Source organism: Apteryx mantelli, chromosome 4 (assembly GCF_036417845.1).
Source record: "Apteryx mantelli isolate bAptMan1 chromosome 4, bAptMan1.hap1, whole genome shotgun sequence".
Taxonomy (NCBI): Eukaryota; Metazoa; Chordata; class Aves; order Apterygiformes; family Apterygidae; genus Apteryx; species Apteryx mantelli.
Window position 1 is genome coordinate 59,397,959 of NC_089981.1, and position 19,954 is coordinate 59,417,912.

Here is a 19,954-nt window from a genome sequence, read left to right on the forward strand (position 1 = left end):
TTGCTGAAATATTTTTGTTGAAACGTTTTAAAAAAAAAAGAAGTTAGGTACAAAGAACATAATGAAACCAGACACAGCCAAAAAAAAGGTAAAGTCATATTTTCACAGTGTACACCTTACCAGGGAGAAGAAAAAAGCTGCAAGTCATCTCCCCAGCAGTATTAAGTACACCATCTTATTTGGAAGTGTTTAGCATCCCTACAAAAATACCAGTTGCTTATGTGGGAAGCATTTGTTTTTAAGACACCTTTTACGTGATACAGCAGCTAAAAGGGAAGAGCAGTCAACCCTGTGTGACCAGGCAACTTTCCACAGATTTGAGATGTGAGTGCTAGAAAAGCACATAATAGTATGAATAGGCCAGGACAGTGTTATCAGTTTTAAAATAAATCAATAAATATATAATGGGGGAAAACAGACAGCCTACAACACCACATCCTCAAGCCCAGAGTTTTCCCACTAGGAAAATCTACTAGTTATCTCCTGGCAAGGTAAATGAATTCTTCCTAGGACTTCATAATAAGGGATGGCTCTTCATCAGGGTTTATTACATTGCTTTTCTAATGTATTAGACATTTACTCTATATAGACAAGATTCTGGACTACAGAAACCACTCATCCGCTTAAAACAATTCCTATAATGAACAGCAAGATGGGAGTAAGCCTGTTACATTACCCATACCCTAAGAACAAAGTAATAGTAGATGTACTGTCATACATATTTACATATCTTTCCATTCAGGTTTCAAGTACAATTCCTTTATGTCTCACCCGCAATAGAAGGAAATCAGTCATTCTATTTTTTGTTTTTTTTTTAAATGAAAATGGCTATTTTCACAGGATTTTTTTTTTAAACCACTAGTTCTACAGCTCTTCTGTTCTAAGAAACAAATTGAGGTTTTAGAATGTTATACACCACAATAAACTAAACTAAGACTGTATTACAGATTATTGTCAATGCTCAGTAAATGAAGCCTAGCTATAGCATTTGATCCACTATGTATTAGGGCACTAAGATAACAATGAAATTTCAATTAAGGAAAATAAGCAAGTACTTTTGTTTTTACCATTTCAATTTTAATACAATTCCAAAAAAGGTAAATGTTATGCATGGCAATGTTTATTAAACAATCACATTTCATTGAAGCATTAAAATGCAGCAGTCTGGAAAAGCTGCCAGAAACAAAGTTTGGCTTCAAAAAAGGCAATTATGAAATTACTTCCAATAAAATTCAAATACACTCTCTTGTCTGTTGATTAGTTGAATGCTTTAGACTGGAAGGAACAAAAGTGCAAGTCAGCTGAATGTTACTTTCAAAAGTAAAGTCTTAGCGTCCTACAAGTGATTAGTGAAAGGCCTCACCTTGATCTTCATGGTAAAGGAAAAATTTTCCAATTTCTATACAATTAAAATGTACTGTATCACATTTAAAACAATGTAACATTATTAGTAAAACAAAATTCATTTCAGAATATAACTGCAGTATTCGGTCTACCATGGGCATATACTCCTCCCCTTCCCCCCCCCTTTTTTAAATCTAATTTGCTTGACATGAGATGATATGAGATACATTCTCACTGCTAAACTGGAAACTTACATGGAACAATACAGTTAGAACCACTTATAGGAACATGTTCCAGGTTAAGGTAATTTATTCCTAAAGACTAATTTTGCATGAAAACCTAAAACTCATTGCAGTATTGTTTCTGCTGATAGGCTTCCAGGAAAGTGGCTCATCACAAGTAGTTGCTAAATGTTCACCTGTAGCTTTGCCTTTTCCAAAAATACTGCACTTCTTACACATCTTCTTTAGTGGAGAGGAAATTCTCGTAAAGAAATGGATAAAGGTTCATAGATCACATTTGACACAGACAAATTTTAAGCATATAAAAATGAATGAGTATTTCTAGATTCAAAACAATGAGGCAGTAGCAGTTCGAAATAAAATGAGGGTACCTTTTTGGTTCCTAACTCACTCAACAATCACCTCATATACACAGATAGCTGAAAATCACTGTGATTACCTTTCTATAAAGGCTCTACAAACACATCAGCAATTTTCAAGTTGTTCTTGTAAAGAAGAGCTTTAAAAATATTGTGGAAACATGTTCTTATATGTGGGTGCTGCTGCTTGAAACTGAACAGTTTGTTGACATCCAGACAACTATTACAATTTTCCAAAAGCAAAGCAGCTTGCAAGTATAATAAACAAATGATCATTTTGCTATGATTAATTTAGATCTAATTTGGTAACTTGTAGAATGACACTTTTAAACTGTGCAACACAAAATAATGTAGCCAACAGTAACATACAGGTACACCATTTAATATTTATTATATGCATTTTATATACATTATTTTTCAACAGCTGTACTTTTGCTATGTGGTACAATCTTAAAAATTTGCTGATTCATAGTTTGTAAAACAGAAACCTTACAAAACTCATCAAAACTCGCAAACCGATCAGAAAAGTTTTGTGGAAGACTAGAAAAAATACTTTATTGTATTAATCATGCATTACACAAACAAAATCTTTAGTTACACCATAAACTGAAGCACATCTGAAAATAAAATAAAAGCAGGGAATAACTAGTTCAAACACAGCAGATTTATGAATCTTGAATCAACTACTTTTGTATTCTATTTGAAACGCAAATAAAAATATTTTTCACTCCAAAAGTTCTGAAACAAGATTGTTTTTTGGAATCAACTCCACTCCAGTACTTAACCAGAGGAAAAAAGAAATTCTTGGTTTGCAACTTTAGAATTATGAAATGTCCCATTTTTCGTCTATTTTAGACTGTTCAAAGAGTGCCATAATAGATATACAGGGCCCTTTAACACACTACATAAAAGGATATAAAGACCAACAAAAAGTGAAATAAATAACAATAGGCCATTAGCAAGATGGGTAATCCTTGATAAATAAACTCGTAAATACAGTAAGATGTACAAAATATCACATAGTGATAGGATGCCAAGATTTTTTTTTTTTTTCAAGAGTTCATCGGGGGTGTTAACCCCTCTGTGTTTCATTTGAACACACTTTACAGTCCTTTATTTATGAAGACAGTTATGCGATGATGATGAATTAGCATCCTTATGCAAGGACTTAGCTGAGCTGTATTAGGCAAAAGAAGGGAAGAGTGTGGTTACACGGCAGCGGGTCAGTGAGATCTCTGTGTTTTAGGGTTCTATAATGCAGAAAAACATTATCAATACAATCTTGAGCACTGTTGTGACAGGCTAAATATATAAAAAGACTTATAAAAACTAGAATTTTATCCAAACATTTTGTGCAACTAATGCTAAAATATTTTAAGTTAAATTTCATTTTTTTTAAAGCAAAATAAAAGTTTAAAAGGGGAATCTGTGGCATTCAACTGATAAACAGAAGATTACTAAGAGATGAAAAGAAAGCTACTCTTGGAGCTCACTTCCCCCCACAAGAGCACCACATTCCTAAACCTAAGGCAGCACACAGAGTCCAAAATAAAAGTCTTCTGTAAGATCAGACTCCACGTTTGCTTAAAGACACCTAAAGAACAGACATACGCTCAGTTCATATCCAGTCAAGGCTACAAATACTGTTTTTCTTTTTTTTAATTTTATTTTGCCCCTCCCCCCCAAATACAGTAATTACAGTTAAATGAATGAGCCTGACATTATTCAAGATGTGGTGACTTTTCACCAACTTAAATCTGCCCCACATAAGAGCCTTCACCCAGGCAGATCAGATGTAGTGTCTTATTGGTAACCTTATCATTGACGGCAGTGACGCATTCCCTCTTTTTTGTCCAAACAGACCTGCTATTATGACGCAGGTTTGTTATGTCACACAAATACTTTGGCAAGGGCATCAGCTCCTGCACTGGCAATATATGCTTTTGATGGATGAAATGCTACATCATAAATTGATTCATCCAACTTTTTCCTATGAGCTGTTATTTCTTGCACACATGTCTTGCTGTCCAAATTCCATAATCTAATGGAACAATCATGGCCTGTTTGGGGGAGAGAAAAATAGGGGGGGAGCAAAGTTAGATTTTTTTTAAAGACACGTTAATGCATCATAAAAGCAAAATCTATACAGCATACACAATATTAAAAAAACCCCTTACTTCCAGACATTAAATAGATTCCATTAGGATCTACAGCTAGACTTGTGACAGCATCCAAGTGCGCAACCATAGAATGGATCATTTTACCTAAAAGCAAAATAAACAGTGAATTTCCTGTGAAGAAGTATTTTTAAATAATATTCACATTAAATGTTCAATGCAATATAAAATAACACACTTATTTAGATTCCAAGGATATCTGAATGTTACAATTCTATTATAAATTATTAAGTTTCAACTGCAGGCTCTTGTATAAACATGTAAAAGACAACTTTCAAAGAGGCATTCACATTATAAGCACTCTCTTTATCCATCTGGCACCTTTACTGTAGCAAGGGCATGAAGACCAATCCTAAAATGACTGGGTGATGACCTAAATTCTTAGTCCATTAAAGGTTCCAGTATCTGCCCACTAGGATGCAGCGTTGACAGGCCTCATAAAAGCAGATTTACTGAGTCATACCAAAGGTCCATCTAAACTTGTCATTGCTGGGAGAGCAGTGATTAGTGAATGACCAGGGAAGAAAATAAAAACATGGCAACTGTAAGTGATACTTGCCACAAATATTCTCCAGCCTCTAATAATTTACAGTTCAGTTCTGTCATGAACAAGAGGGGTTTTCTCTGCATTCAATTGCTCTTAACACATTTCTTTTCAGTGATCTTCCCCATTTTTTCCTGGACACTATACCATCCGTTAGCATCTTATGACAACAAGTTCCAAAGCTTAACTGCACATTATGTGAAGAACCACCTCTTTCTTTTTTGAACCTGCCCCCTGTTGGGGGTGTCACCTGAACCTCAGTTCTAATATTGGAAAACACAGCTAATAACAAATCCTATAAAACTATGACTAACATGAAAAACGTATACCATCTCTGCTCAGTTGTCTCTTTTCCTGAAGAATCTTAGCATATTTAGTCATTCCTTGTCTAGAAGCTACTGAAGATCTGATTTTTTTTTAAAACTATACTCTGAACCATTTTGATTTGACTTTTTTTTTTTTTTTTTTTTTTGAGATGAGGGCGATTACAATAACACAGAGCATGCATGTGGAAACACCAGGAATTCATACAAAGGCATTACCAGTGATTCTTTAGTTGTTTATTCCTTTACTTCCTCCTAACGTTCACTTTCATTGTACTTTTTTGACTAAGTACTCAACTGACATTTTCATCCAACCTTTTCTTGTAACTCCAAGGTCTTGTCTTAAGTAGTAACAGTAGGCTCAGTGTTTATGAAGTTTCTTTTTTCACCTATGCATTGATTACATATATCTACACTGAATTAAATTTGTCCACTCTCAGGCTATTAAGACCCACAGTTCTTCACAGTCAGCCTTCACCTTTACTATCCTGAATCAAGGAACATCAGTAAACTGCCAACATAATATATCCTGTCGAGATCATTCACAGTAGGTTGAACAATATCCATTACTGATCCATCCAGGACCCTAAAGGTAATTTTTGTGTGTCACAAACTGAACATTTACCTCCATCTTCTGTTTCCTGTCTTTGACCCATTATTTATTCATGAAGATTTTTCTTCTTATTCCACAACTTTGTTTCTTTAAAAGCCTTTGGTAATGAATTTTAATTTCAAGACAATCACTTCAACACAGTGGACACAATTCAAATGCATACATTCACAGCAGGTGAGAAGAGAAAAAAAATAATGTCTTCCCTTTTTGCTAAATAGATGAATAAAATGCCTAAAACATAGGCTGTTGTAGGTGTTCTTACTGAAAATTAATTAAGTACTTAAATATTTTATTTTATTAAATTTTGCTAGGATAACATGCAGGAGGTGACTCATGAAGAATAGAAAGTTGATGTTCTTGTAACTATTGCAACTTTTTGTCATGACAGGCTGTGCATTTTTTTCCTATACGCTTTTTCAGTTTCTCTTTTCAAGAACTGCTTCTGTTTTATAAACTTAATTAGCAGATTAAGTTTAACACGAGCTTCTATGACTACAATGAATTAAGGGCCATTCTTTGCCCAAACAGGTAATAAGTAATGATCTTTACTACTGACAGCTGAAAAACATAACTGATATATACTCAAGAGTTAAAAGCATGGGAATTGTGAAGGCCGGAAGAGAAAGTCAGAAATATTCTATAAATTAGCACTTGGCTAATTTAAGAGGACCTTCTTGTCCCTCACAATCATCTCTGCCTGTTTTGAGAGTGTACTTTCTGGTTGCTGAGGTCAATGCAAGGGTACCATTATTTCACACAAAAGGTACTGAAGAAGTTTATATCTTACAGTTATGAAAAGTTCTCTTTTATGTAAAACTATAGCAATAAATCAAAGTCTTGATCAACAGTAAGTTTTGAACAAATGGATTCTCCCTGTGACCATTCAGATTTACTTTGAACACATTCACACATGCAAATTAGATTCTTTACCCTTACCCGTTTTGTTGTCAAAAAATTTGATGTGCCTATCTTCGTGAGCTGTAATAGTCACAGGAAGCGTGGGATGACTTACTACCCTGTTAATATGGTTATTTGATTGTACACCTGAAAGTAAACAAACATGTATTTTCATCTGCCTTAAAGGAAGGGTAAAAGTTAAAATGAGAACTATTTATCATTACACTCTAAGCTTACTACATTAACTAAAATTACATAAACAACACTTTAGGAAGCACATTCATAAATCCCACAAGAAATGAGTGACAGCTTCCTGCCTTATAGAATGGGGACAAAGCCAGGTATACTCTAGTCAATGTACTATAAGATTAAAGCTGCACAAGTGGTTTATACACATGAAAGATACTTGAGAGAGATGGAAAAGCTACCTCTAATACACCTTTTACATAGTTTTGTAATATGCGTCAAAGTGTTTTTATAAGCCATTTAGTACTGTATGTATTAACACTAAGCGAACTGGACTAATGGGGGGGAGGGGGGAAGAGAAGAGGAGGAGAGAGCTGGGGGAGAAACAAATTCTCCCCTTGCATTATTTTTCAGATCTTATTTCAAAGAGAAGAATGACCAGAAACAGAAGCCTTCACTTTTATAGGTAAAAGAAAATGCAGCTTGGAAAAAAGCTCCTCTGTTTAGAATCTCATCAAATATATGGAATTTTCAACAATGAGCTACCTCTTTGTACCACCTTATTGGTATTGACAGAATTTCTAATCTTAAATGCTCCATAGGAGAGAGTGTGTAATCACAGCCTGCACAGAATTCTGCACTGCACTAATCTTCTGCTTAATCCACTTCCTATTTCCTTGTCTTAATATCTTCCATATCATAGCTATATAGCAAAAACTCTATTTTAGTATTCAATTCAAACAATTACATCTTGAGAAAGCTTAGCTTAGAGAACAAAAACTGTTGCTTCCACTGTGTCTGTAACTGCTTTTAAATACACAGTTCTCAACCATGTCAGTTCCAAACATCTTTAAGTGTCTAACCAGCTTAAATTTAAGATGAGGAATTGTGTAATGCAGAAGTCAAAATTTTTCTTTTAATTACATATAGTAAAATTTGGATAAAGGTACCTCATCTAAGATGGATATTTAAAATGAAGAGCTTCACTTACCAGATTCCATCTGTGATGAAAGCATTACAACAGATTGTGATGTTTCTAAATCATAAATGACTGTGCTGCCAGTGTTAAAAGATGTAACCATATGTGCAGGGTCACAACCTATAAAGTCAACTGATGTAGGTATTCCATGCTCTAAAAAGTGAAAAAAAAAAAAAAATCTTTAGAAAGACTGAAACACTTTTGAAATTCTTAACAGGTTTTAAATATTTGTTTTATACTCATACATTACTGAAGAAATTAGCTCCCTCTTTTAGAGTAAAGCTGCAGCACCAGGATTATCCTTTTAAAAGATCTTTTACCTTTAGTACTGTTATCTAGTTTTGATAAACAGAGATAACAAATCTAGACTCTTCCTCAGTTGTGTCATAACAGATTTTCAAAAAAAAAAATTTTAATTGCAAAAGCTTACCCTTCTCTCCATTGTAAGTGCAAATACAGGGCATTTTTTCTGGTGGATTCCATAATCTAATAGTGCCATCTGCTGAACAAGATAGTAAGTGATTCTTTATACCACTGTAAGCAAGACCCCAGACTGCATCTGTGTGAGCAATTAATGTGCCAGCTAGAACGTTTGGCTCTGGAAAGAGAAGTTAAAAAGTGAAGTCTTTTTGATGAAGAAACCTTAAATTAATATTTCTTACACTGAGATATAAGTTAAGTACCACACAAAACAGTTTCCATATATTACAATATTCATTATTAATCTATCATTCTGTCCATCTGTGATCTAACAATCAGTTAATTGTAACCCTATACCTATCCTGTAAATATCAGTAAGGGAAAAATCTAAACAACCACCAAAACATTCAGCGTCAATGAGACTTCTGGACCAACTGGAATGCAAATAAAAAATTGGATCCAACACAGGTGCTTCTGCATGAATTTGTTTTACTTAAATATAAATATCTTAAACTCCCAAGCAGAATGGTCCACTACAATGCACATTTTAAACAAGTCAACACTTAATGAATAATATTGCCATATTATTCCCCAGAATTGTTTTAGAGAACTTAACGGCTTCATTGGTACAGACCTAGCTACAATGAGGAAGTAAGATGTCAACATTTATATAGCTTGCTGGCAAGTCAAATTTGCAGACTGACAGCTCCCTCAATCATTTGTTGAAATAATATATTAAAAAAAAAAGAAAAAATTAAAAAAAAAATAAAAAAAGGACCCCCCCCAATAACGGTAACTCCCCCAAACTAACCAAAATTAAGTTAGATCACATATTATTTGAAAAGAAACAGTCCTTCCCAGGGTGTTTCCAAGAGGCACTTGCTTCTTCCCTCCAAATTTACCATCCTAAAGATGCCTGGTCACAGCCTTTCCTCTATACCTGATGCAAAACCTCTAAAGCAGTCAGCTTTCCATGTTCCAGAGCTACTAAAACACTGATGCCTACTGCTGTTTGTACTCAGTGTACTCTGCTGACACAAAGACATGCGCTCAAAAGCTCTCAGGGACCCTAAGAGCAAAACAACATTATTTCTCTTGTGGAGCAGGGAAACACATCCTTTTCTTTCAAAAGAATTATTTCAAACATAAAAGATACTTACCATAGGTATCATATGGGTCCACATTAGGGCTAGGCATATTCCACCACTGAATGGTGGCATCAATACCACCACTAAAACACTGTTCTCCATTAGAACTAATTGCCAATGACAATACAGGTCCACTATTGGGAGACAAAGAAAAAGTAGTATATTGATACTGCCTATGGTATAGCAGTGAAAAGTTGACTATCTACTTTGAAAATAGAACAATAAAGCAAGTCAGTACATTGTTTCTCTGAAAAAATTTCACCTTCGAAAAATAGTACAAAAAATTTTAAATCTTTTACAATTTGATTAAATAGCACCCCCCCAAATTCTAAAGAAATCATTGCTTTAAAATCTTTATGAAGACTCAATAAGTCAAACAAACCTGTACTAAAATATTCATAACAAATCTAACTAAAATTATCCAAATTCAAGCAATTCAAAGAATGCAGAAGTATTTCTCAGAAACAACAGAAGCTACATCTACAAAGGGTGAGTTTTTACAATGCAGCTATGCCAATCTAATAGCTAACTGTGTCGAAACAAGTGGTTCCAGCCCCCTTCAAGCTATTCATTTTCTCATCCTCTTTTAGGCATCAATGAGCACAAGCAGTATCACAAAGCAAACAGCAGATCTACTCCTTTGGACACCTAGTTACTAAAGGCAGACTTAACTGTATTGTAAAATCATACCCCAGAAATTAGATGGCCAGCTAATTTGACAGGCCATGCTCAGGGTATAATATAAGGGAGTTGACTGACGACTTGTTGTTTAAGTGCAAATGAGCAAACTAGAAATACCTATTTGAAGCTGGTGAACAGGGGTTGAACCCACTCTGCATTCAGCCAATGTTTTCTCCCCACTGATGACTGCATCTGTACTTTTCATTTCTCAGACACCTATATCTGAAGATTACTACATAAAAATATCTATTAAAATGTCACCTTATTTATCTCCTTTAATAAACTATTTAAGTATACTTTATAGATTGTATATTAAACCAGTCTTCAAGACATGGGCTTTGCTCAGGTCATTTCATTGTCATCTTCTACAACCTCCCCTTCCCACATTTGCCATTTCCTACTGTTCTTGTTCTATCTTGGACTGTGTACTTCATTACAGCAGCTCAGTAATTACTTGTTTTCATAAAGTATCACAGACTTTGTCTATATGATATGAAAAATATAATAAATTTGTGGCTTTTAAGCAGAGGTGTTTTATGAATCCATGAGATACAGCAATACATTTATCAAGCATTAATTCCATCAAACACTTACATGTGGGCCCTAAATGTGTAGATAGGTTCTACATCTAACGAGGCACTCCTGAAAGATAAAGAGGAAAAGTCTTTATACATTGGGGGGGGGGGGGCCAGGGGGAGAGAGATCTACTGAAAAACTCTAAAAAAAAATTTAAGAGTTTAATCAATTGCAGAGGCATTTAAAGCACAACTGGTACACCCATACACTTACTTTTTGGCAGGAACTGTTTTCTGCAAATTCCAAAGTTTTAGAGTATGGTCCTCAGAGGCTGTAATCAGCACAGGCTCTACAGGATGAAAAGCTAATGCCCGCACTCCATCAAAATGACTGCGTAGCGTATACTTAGGGTTCCATGTCTTTCGGAAGGCATCTTTATTAGCTGGCAGCTTTAAAAAGTAAAAAAGGAGTAATTGTATCTTGGGTTTAAAAATACGTATAATATGTACACACTTGAAAAATCAGAGGAAAACACAATTTTTTTTGATTCAGCTAATACATGTTTAACCTTGAAATCTGCATCTATCTATATGTATCTATATATCTGTCTCTGGAAGGCAAGGTATGCTGCAAGCTTTTTTCTACTGTAGTAGTTTCTTTTGCTCTTTTGGAGTTTAATGTTGAATATACAAACAAGAAGCCTTGATTTTCAAAAAAATGGTTTTAATCCTGTCATGCAATGATACTTTCATTCTTTTTCCCTAAAGAAAGATGCAGGTTTCATTTCTTATCATGTTCTCTGCACCCATGGAAGAGATTACAACTGTCAAAAGCTCATTTATCACTTAAACATAATAAAAATAAGCTTCAGGTTATAACTAGTGAGTGGTGATCTTCAGATGAATAACTCGATTAAGAATGACAGGAAACAGGAAGCAAACTTAATTCTTGAATACTTCTAAATGTTAAGACATGTACAGAGTAATAGTTAACCCAAATCTTAATATACATTTATCACAGTTTCAAACTTAACATTAAATATAAATATTATCTGAAAGCCTTTCATGTTTTAAATATATCTGTAAAGCAATAATTTAAATACTATGTAAAGCAATATATACAATCCTTACATTTATATATTATGAAAATCCAATTTGTACTCTTAACCTAAAGACCATATAGACTAAAAGACAAGTTAGCACTGCTTAATATTAATACCAGACAGTTCACAAAGAAGTTGTCAGAAAACCTTAAACTCTTCTAGTGACTGCAAGGGAGACTAATTCAGAGCTCTGAATTAATATCATGGGGAGAGAGTGGAGAAGCCCCTTCAAAGACTACCTCCCACTTGTCTTAAACCTCTATCATAAGGAGAACTGTATGTGTAGGTACTTCTCTCTTCCTCACAAGTAATCATACAGGGAGTTTAGAAAACAGACTTTAGGAAGATACCAAAAACTAGCCAGCTAAGAATGAGGGGAAACTAATGCTATCCTCTGCTTTACACACTTTAATCTATTCACCACATATTTGTTAAAGCAGTTCTCAACTGTAAGCAGGAATCTCTTTCAGTATCCTGAGCTACTTTACTTATAGTAATACTGTAAGCAGATTAAAATCTCCCATATCTAATCAAAACTTGGTACCCTGTAACTGCCAAAACTTAAGACTATTAAAATATATATATAATCTATATATCAGCTCATAACATATGCTATAATAACTATTCTATTCTTAAGCCAAATCCCTTTCCTGGACTGAATTACCATTACTCACTCAAACTAAACTTAATTCTATCCAATCAAAATAAACAAAAAAGCTCAAACAACAATAAAATTTCCTGTTCAAAATTACAGATGTGTAGAGAGTTTCTTCTTCCTTATATAAGTTTTTTGGCATAGTTTGCACTTAGGCAAAATTTCAGATCAAGCAACAGAAACTTGTTATACCAGACGTATAACCTGGGTAATTTTTTTTCTTTTAAATACCAAGCAACAGATATATTTCATAACAAAATAGTTTGTTTCCAGTCTCTGCTCTCCACAATATACTGAATACTGCAATATTTTTAAAGTTATTTAGAACTACACTGCATATAATATTCAAGCTTCACAAGAAGAAGAATCATTTTTTGTTTCAGAGACTGCAGTGGAATTCTGGAGATCTGCGCTAAACTTAAATATGCTGTCCTGGATGGAGTCTGTAATTCACCTCCCTAAGTCTAAAATGGATAGAGGAAAAAAAGGAAGTATTTTTCTATTTAACAGTTTCTCAACATTTTTAGAATATATTCACCCACTGGCTAACCCATATTGCCTCATACTTATGTGGTGATCTAGGGTTTAGAGAAGTTAAAGCCAAACATCTGAAAAAGCAATGGCTAATTATAGCACATGCTGTTATGTCCCAGATTGGAGAGAAGCAGATGATTCTTTGGATGTGATGAGCATCCACAACACATTTTGACTTCAGTTACAGCTGTGATGAACAATCATTCAAAAAAAACTCAAAAAAAACAAAACCAAAAAACACTAGGATTGAATATAGTGTTCATTATTTTCAAGAAAAAGAGCTCATTAATTTATTTTTATTTTTAAGGAATATGGCTGTTGCAATGGTAATTTAGATCTTAGCAGTTCAGAGGAATCTGGTAAAATGTAAGGCAGAATTCAGATTTTCACAGATATCATCAAAAGGCTCAAGATCTTTCTTCCTGCCATCTCTACTTCAATTTCTACAACTGTTACGAGTTGTGTCTTAAAGATGCATCATCCTGATTTCTCATTTGAAGCTTTTCCACATATGATGTGAAGCAAAGGTCTTACGGAGTTGAGTACCAAAACACTTAAAAACAAGGTACATTACCTATCTTAACTATGACTTTACAACCTCGATGTTTTTAAAATAGACTTGCAAATTTTGTTTCTTTTAGAAAACACCACCATGTACAGCTTCCTAAAAATCTAGTTACACATTTTTGTATAGTTTACTTTGGTTTAATTCTTACAATCCATCTTTCTAATTCTTACTACAGTCAACGAAACAATTAAGGTATCTTCTTAGTAAGGATCTCAACTCCCCCTCCCCTCAAAACAGTAGAATAATTGTATTTCCAAAGATACATCTAAGAAAAACAGTCACAGTCAGAGGACTTGGAAAAGGAATCTGTTGATTACAAAGGACATGTAAGATCCAGGATAGGGCAGGGATCAAATGGAAAAAGTAAGAAATAAGCTGCAACGCTGTATATCAATGTTTCAAAATATGACAAGTCAACACCATCTTAAAACAGGAGGCATGGGCAACCTGTACCACTACATCCTAATGTTCCATTCTAAATGCCAAAAACCAAAGTCACGGGAGGGTAAAGACTACAGAACTATACAGCTTCACTAGCTTGTGCTCTCTTTTTTCTAAGTTTCTACGGATATTACAAAAGAGGACTAAGAGGGATCAGCTGAAGCACTGATCCCAGTCCCTTATCACCAAGCAGCCAAATATTAGATACTTAAAATAGATGGTCTACAAAACAAACAAAAAGTAACAAAAAACCCACAACCAAAAGCTTTCTTTAGGTCAGGACACAAAAACACTTTACATTCCCCTCCCCCTCCAAACCCACACAGAATCTGCTTAAACTTAGAGCAAAATAAAAAAAGCAAACAACCACCCCTAAACCTTACCATACAGCACCAGAAAATGCAGAAGGGATTAGAGGAACTATCAAAATGTCTGAGACATGCCTGCATTAGTAAGTTTGTTGGATGGAAATGCTAAAGTAGCACTATAAATTGGACAAAACCCCACGCAACTTAAAAGCAAGTAAAGCCCAATTTATAATACTTGCCTAAGCTAACCTAAATAAATATCCCTTCCTTTTTTGCCTTTTGTTTGTTTGTATGGGAACACAGGGAAGTAACCTACCTACTCACTCTGCCTTACAAACCACCAGTGAACCAGGCTGAAAGAAACTGCACTTGAGGAAGGCAAAGCTAAAAGACAGCATGTCAAGGAGGGAAGTTCTTCCTGGCCCCTGCAGGCACCAGACTCCTTACAGCAGAGGAAGGAGACTTCTGTAAACCCAGCCTCTCTCTTTTCCTGACTAACCCAATCGCTCACAGCAAACACATGACACGAGAAAGCAATAATTAGTAATCATAATTTAATGTCTTTTAATCATTTAATTAATTGATAATATCATGACTTCGGAGAGTTTGGGATTTTTTAGATGCTCTCGAAAATGAGGACTTTGAGTTTCAGAGCCAATCCTACAGAAGAAACTTACCACTACCACAGAATGAAGCTATGGAATCCAAGAATTGAACATGCAAGTTGAAGTATTTGATTTATTAATAATGTTATTTCCTCAGGGTACCAAGAGCAACATGCACTGAGATAAATATAAAGACCTAGATATTGAAAAAGACATGACTTTAGATGACCGTACTGTATTTATTACAGGATTCACCATTAACTGACTAGTATTGTGGAAGAGTCGTACATTAAATCATTCCCATACAGAAAAATGTTCAACTACAATTTAAATTCTAAAGATTTAAAACTTAATATCCTTCCTGTCTACACATCCTCCCCCCTTTTCAGAATACAACACTCAGCAAGCCGTGATATGTAAAAAATAATGGAACACTTTTTTTTTTTTTGGTTCAAACCTAAAATATTTGAAGAACACACAATTACTGCCAGCAAAACACAAGAAGTGAGAATTTTAAATGGCTTGTTTAGAGGAGATTAGATTAACATCAGCTGCTTATCTGCGGACTTACTGGAAAAGGAAGTGGCTTCAGCTACAGGTAGAAACTGAGACATGGCCTCATTACACTCCAGATATACAGTTATGTGGAAATAACTTCAGAATTTGAGAGTGCTGAAGGAATTTCAGCGCTATGAATTTCAGTCTCTTCAGCTCTACAACAGGATGAACATTACCCTCTTTTTAAATAAAGAGCTACCAACAAACTACTACTATTTGGTGAAAGAGCAGCACGATCTGGTCAGAGGTAGCAAAAGTCATACTCATTACTTATTTCTATCCTTTATTTCCTGTATCAGCCAGATACTAATGCATGAGATAACCTCTCTTCTCCAAGACCAAGCTGTAATTAAGAGCCTTTAATGAAGAGTCTTAATGAGAGATTTTGAAAATCCAACTACACTGAAGCAACTAAATCATTTGCATCTACAGGATCACTTGACCCTTTCAAAGAGCTCTGACAGATTTGTGAGGCATTATCTTCCTTTGCAAATTCCTTATTAGCTCAAGCAGTATTTCATACTTGCATATTTATCACTTCTATTCTCTGCTTTAAGTTTCCCAAGAGCACAGGCAACTTTACTGTCTGGATGAAATCTGAAGCTCTATGCTACACAGCTCTTTGCAAATACAAACTGAACTGTCAGCTCTGCCACAAACATCACCAATTCTCCCAAACAGTTTGATCAGCTGGTGTCAATTAAATCACTGGTTGTAATGCTTCCCGAGTTTGCCTTTACTCAGCTGTAAATACTCATTCTCTTGGAATAAACACAATGGCTATACATTTTTAATGCAGAAGCTATACTTTACAGAAGAGAAAAAACACATATTGCCAAGTTGCAATGGTGTAGCTGAATATAATATTTTCCTCAAAACCAGTCTTGCTTCTGAAAGTCTCTCAAAGGCTGTTCTCTACAGACCAACTTTTCCTATAATACTAGGGTTCTTGAAGGAGATAGCACAAATTCCTTCTTTTACATCAAAGACATTATTGCAATACTTTTAGCATTCAAAGAAGGATGGCATACTTTGCCATTATGGCATCAAAATATATTAGTGATTGCAGTATTATGATCTAATATACATCTACCTCAGTATCAGTCTCTGACAGTAGCCAAAGGCAGTCAAAAATGCCTAAGAAAGAGTACAAGATCAGTGCTGTTTCTTCTCGCCATTCTTCCAGACTTCCATCATTTCAGTCCAGGAACTTCTAGGACCTTCTATGCATTCAGTAATTCTCAATGGCGAGATGATTGGAGAACAACAAATAATGATCTGTAATAGCGATATGGCATATTCTTCTGCTACTGGAGTTGTACAGATATTTGAATATGTGCTATGAAATGTGATTGATAATCATTCTTATGACACTAAATAACAGCCAGCCAAGAATGAAGCCATTCAAAATATAATAACATGGACCAATCCTGCCCTAAGGGTCCCCATACTTAGTGTTCACATATTTACTGCCCAGCATACAGGTTGACTCGGGATTTTGGCAAGTAGGAGGGAAGAAGGGTGTTTAACAGATATTTCAGATTGTTAAAAGGAAAGAGAATGAGAAAATTCTGTGGTTAGAGCCCATCTCATAAGACTAACTTGTCACACTACCTTTACAATCTTAATGCAGGGCAAGTATGACTGACCCAACAGACCCCAGCACTCCTAACTTCTGAACTCTGGAATGGGACAGACAATGCAGCTGCAAAACAACCTGTGATCTAATCCCGCAATCACAACTGCCTCACTACAGAAAGTTTACCACTTAATTTTTTCCACATGTCTCTCTCACCATCAGTAAAATAGGAGTAAAAAAAAAAAAAGTCAACTGAGAATTCTCATTCAGAAGCTTGATTTGGGATTTTAAACTGCTTAAAAAAACAAAAAACAAAATGCTGACTTGTATGAGGAAATTTAAGTCAAACTTTTCTTAATTATTAGATGAAGATACAAACAGGAGCACTTAAAATTAACCACGCAAATAAATATAACACTGTGTGAGAAACTGGTTCAATTTCATAATTCCCAGTGGAATTTAGTAAAGGTTAAGAGCATTGGCTTGCCACTAATTCTGGATGCTTCAAATTTAAGCTGCTTTAAAGCATTTTACATCAAAGTTACTGAATAAACTTTTCTTCAAATTCCACTTGTTCATAGCTATCATCAAAACTTTACAAAGTACTGTGATAATTTCCTTTAACATTGCACAAGATTCTGTGATATCTTGTGATAAATATGCAAGTCTGCCACATTTTATCTGTAATTATACAAGAGATTGGACAGAAGGCAAAATCCTAAGTTAGATACAAAATAAGAGCTGAAATTGAACTCTGACATAAAATTCTTATCTGATTTCTCAGAAGTATCATGTCATTTGAAATGAAACAGGCACTCTGAACTTCACTGTTAACACCACCATGTATTATAAAAATGCAGGGAAATCAATTTTTAATCTTGTAATACTCTAAATCTATCTATGAATGCACCTAAAAAAAAAGGAAAACTATTTTATTCATTTTTATACAGTCCAGTAATAGAAGCAGGTACAGTTAATGTTTTAGTTTGTTATTCGGGGGAAAATAACTGTGCAGTGTAACACCCTGCAATAAAGGAGAAATTTAGGTATTTATACTTACTTTATTACAGTAATTAATATTTCTACCAATTACAAATACTGAAGGACTATTATGCTTAAATAAAAGATACATAGTCAAAGAACTTTGAGACCCTGGAATTATTTCTTCATTTTGCAGATTCCAAGATACTATGAAAAATCACTAGGAATGGTTTTCAATACAAACACAGTGTATCTAACTTGAAAAGTTAAGAAAGTTAAAAAATAAAAAGACACTGAGGTATCTTACAAACAAAAGTCACAAGAAGTTTTAAATATGCTACAACATGCAAGACTTACCTGAACATTTTCCTAACCAGCCATCGAACATTAATAGCTAATGAAAAAATTCATAATAAAAACACTACTGGTAGTAGCTTAGTGAAAACTGTAAGAAGAATCTCTGAACGCTCTGGATTATAATAAAAATACACCCCAAAAAGTTTACATCTGAAATATACTACAATATATAGTCTGTGCTGTTAACACTACTTAAACAAAGGGGAGAGCAAAGAAATAAGTTAATATCAATATTTGTGCTTTATGTCATGTCTTTCAACATTCCACTTCAGTGTATAGTTCCCATTTTTGTTTAAACAATTCATGCTAAGAGATCAATGCTCATTTTATTTATGTCACAACACAACCCCCCAGGGGAAGAATCTGAATGAAATTATTTAAGTAAAAAATAAACAAGTTGTCTTACTTAATTCTGATTACCCAATTTAGTGCATTCGCAAGGTGCTCCCTCCTCCTCCCAAGTAATAGTTTTTAGTACTAAACTTCTGTCCTCAAAGTCTGCAATGTTCAGGGTGGGGAGAGAGGGGACCCAACTATCACAGATTAGATTAAACTGTATAAAGAATTTTAAAATAAAATTGCACTTACATCATAACTATAGTCTGCATCATTTGTTACTGTCAAGTCTGCAAGGTCTCCAAGGCCCAGAACACTTAACAAAACATCATCAGAACCCATAATAAATGACTTGCCTCCTCCAGATGGAAACGTTATTGGCTCAGCTACAAAGAACAAAACAGTTTCTTTAAGTCTCAATGTAATAATTCAAACTTTGATGAAAAACTGCATTATTCATCACTTAAAAGCAAAGCAGAATTTAAAACTGAACTTGTATGCACTATATATTGACCCAGGTAAAAAAGAGAGTACGACTACATGCACACATGTGCAAACACACACACATATTAAATACACAATTCTTACACTCATTTGATTTCAACATACTTTACACAGGAGTTCAATATCACCAACAATTTTATACATGCAAAAGGGTCACAAGAATGAAGTGACTTCACTGATGTCACTCCACAGTGCCACAGAAAAACTAAGTCCCAGATCTCCAAATAGTCAGTTAAATACTTCGCTCACTACACCATGCTGTCTCCCTTCTATCTATTTGCAAGTAATTCTCTGCGCTTTATACTAGCCAAATATCCTTGCATGAGAAAGTATTTTTATCTCTCAGGCTTAAGGCCCCCGGAAAACCTCTTCTCTACTTCGGCTTTTTTAGATCAAAAAAATAAAAACGTCTGTTTTTCGTGAAACCCTTCTCTGACTTTCTCAGCATAATTTTGAATTCTAAAAGTTTAAAAATATACTCAACTGAAATTTATCTTAGCTAGCTACATCTTCCCAAAATTAAAATGTAACATTTTCATTAATTCTCATTTAGTGTGTAATGAATAAGAACGTCATGTAACCATTCATTCTGAATTCACATCTGAATAATAAAGTTTCAAACATTCACCCATAGTCTTTACATGCTTCAACAATCCTTTATACCTCTTTCTTCTATACCTACAAATAATAACAATTTAGCAGTGAGGTATCAGAATAAGGGCTCAAGTATTTTAATACTCTGGCATATTGTTAGAAGCTGCTTTTATTTATTAGTATTCTTTTTTTATGCAAGAATTGGGACACTTGATAAGCAAAGTACCTTAGACTAACTTCAGCTAAGCATGACCTTTAGTTAAGTAGGAACATCTGAGAAATGTTAAATTTTGTTTGACATCTTTTAATATTAAAGTTGTTTTACTTCTGGATTTCACTGATCCAGAATATAGAGTATTTTAATGCCACCTCTTGATTCTAATCCCCTCAGAGAAAACGAGAA

At 34.5% G+C, this 19,954-nt stretch overlaps 1 protein-coding gene across 9 annotated transcripts in view; it reads right to left on the reverse strand.

Moving 5' to 3' along the window:
- Nucleotides 1-2,311: 2,311 nt before the first annotated feature.
- The window catches only part of STRN3 (striatin 3), a 65,561-nt gene continuing 47,918 nt past the window's right edge, over nt 2,312-19,954 (reverse strand). For 4 of the 9 annotated variants that reach the window (XM_067296689.1, XM_067296686.1, XM_067296691.1 and 1 more), the window contains 9 exons: nt 18,706-18,839; nt 10,703-10,878; nt 10,508-10,555; nt 9,245-9,366; nt 8,095-8,262; nt 7,677-7,817; nt 6,539-6,646; nt 4,123-4,209; nt 2,312-4,005 (listed from right to left, as the gene is read on the reverse strand). In XM_067296689.1, the coding sequence (XP_067152790.1) occupies nt 3,836-4,005; nt 4,123-4,209; nt 6,539-6,646; nt 7,677-7,817; nt 8,095-8,262; nt 9,245-9,366; nt 10,508-10,555; nt 10,703-10,878; nt 18,706-18,839 (1,154 nt within the window). In that variant the 3' untranslated portion in view covers nt 2,312-3,835. The remainder of the gene's footprint in view (nt 4,006-4,122; nt 4,210-6,538; nt 6,647-7,676; nt 7,818-8,094; nt 8,263-9,244; nt 9,367-10,507; nt 10,556-10,702; nt 10,879-18,705; nt 18,840-19,954) is intronic. The other 5 variants (XR_010884179.1, XR_010884178.1, XM_067296688.1 and 2 more) reach the window with 5 other exon arrangements.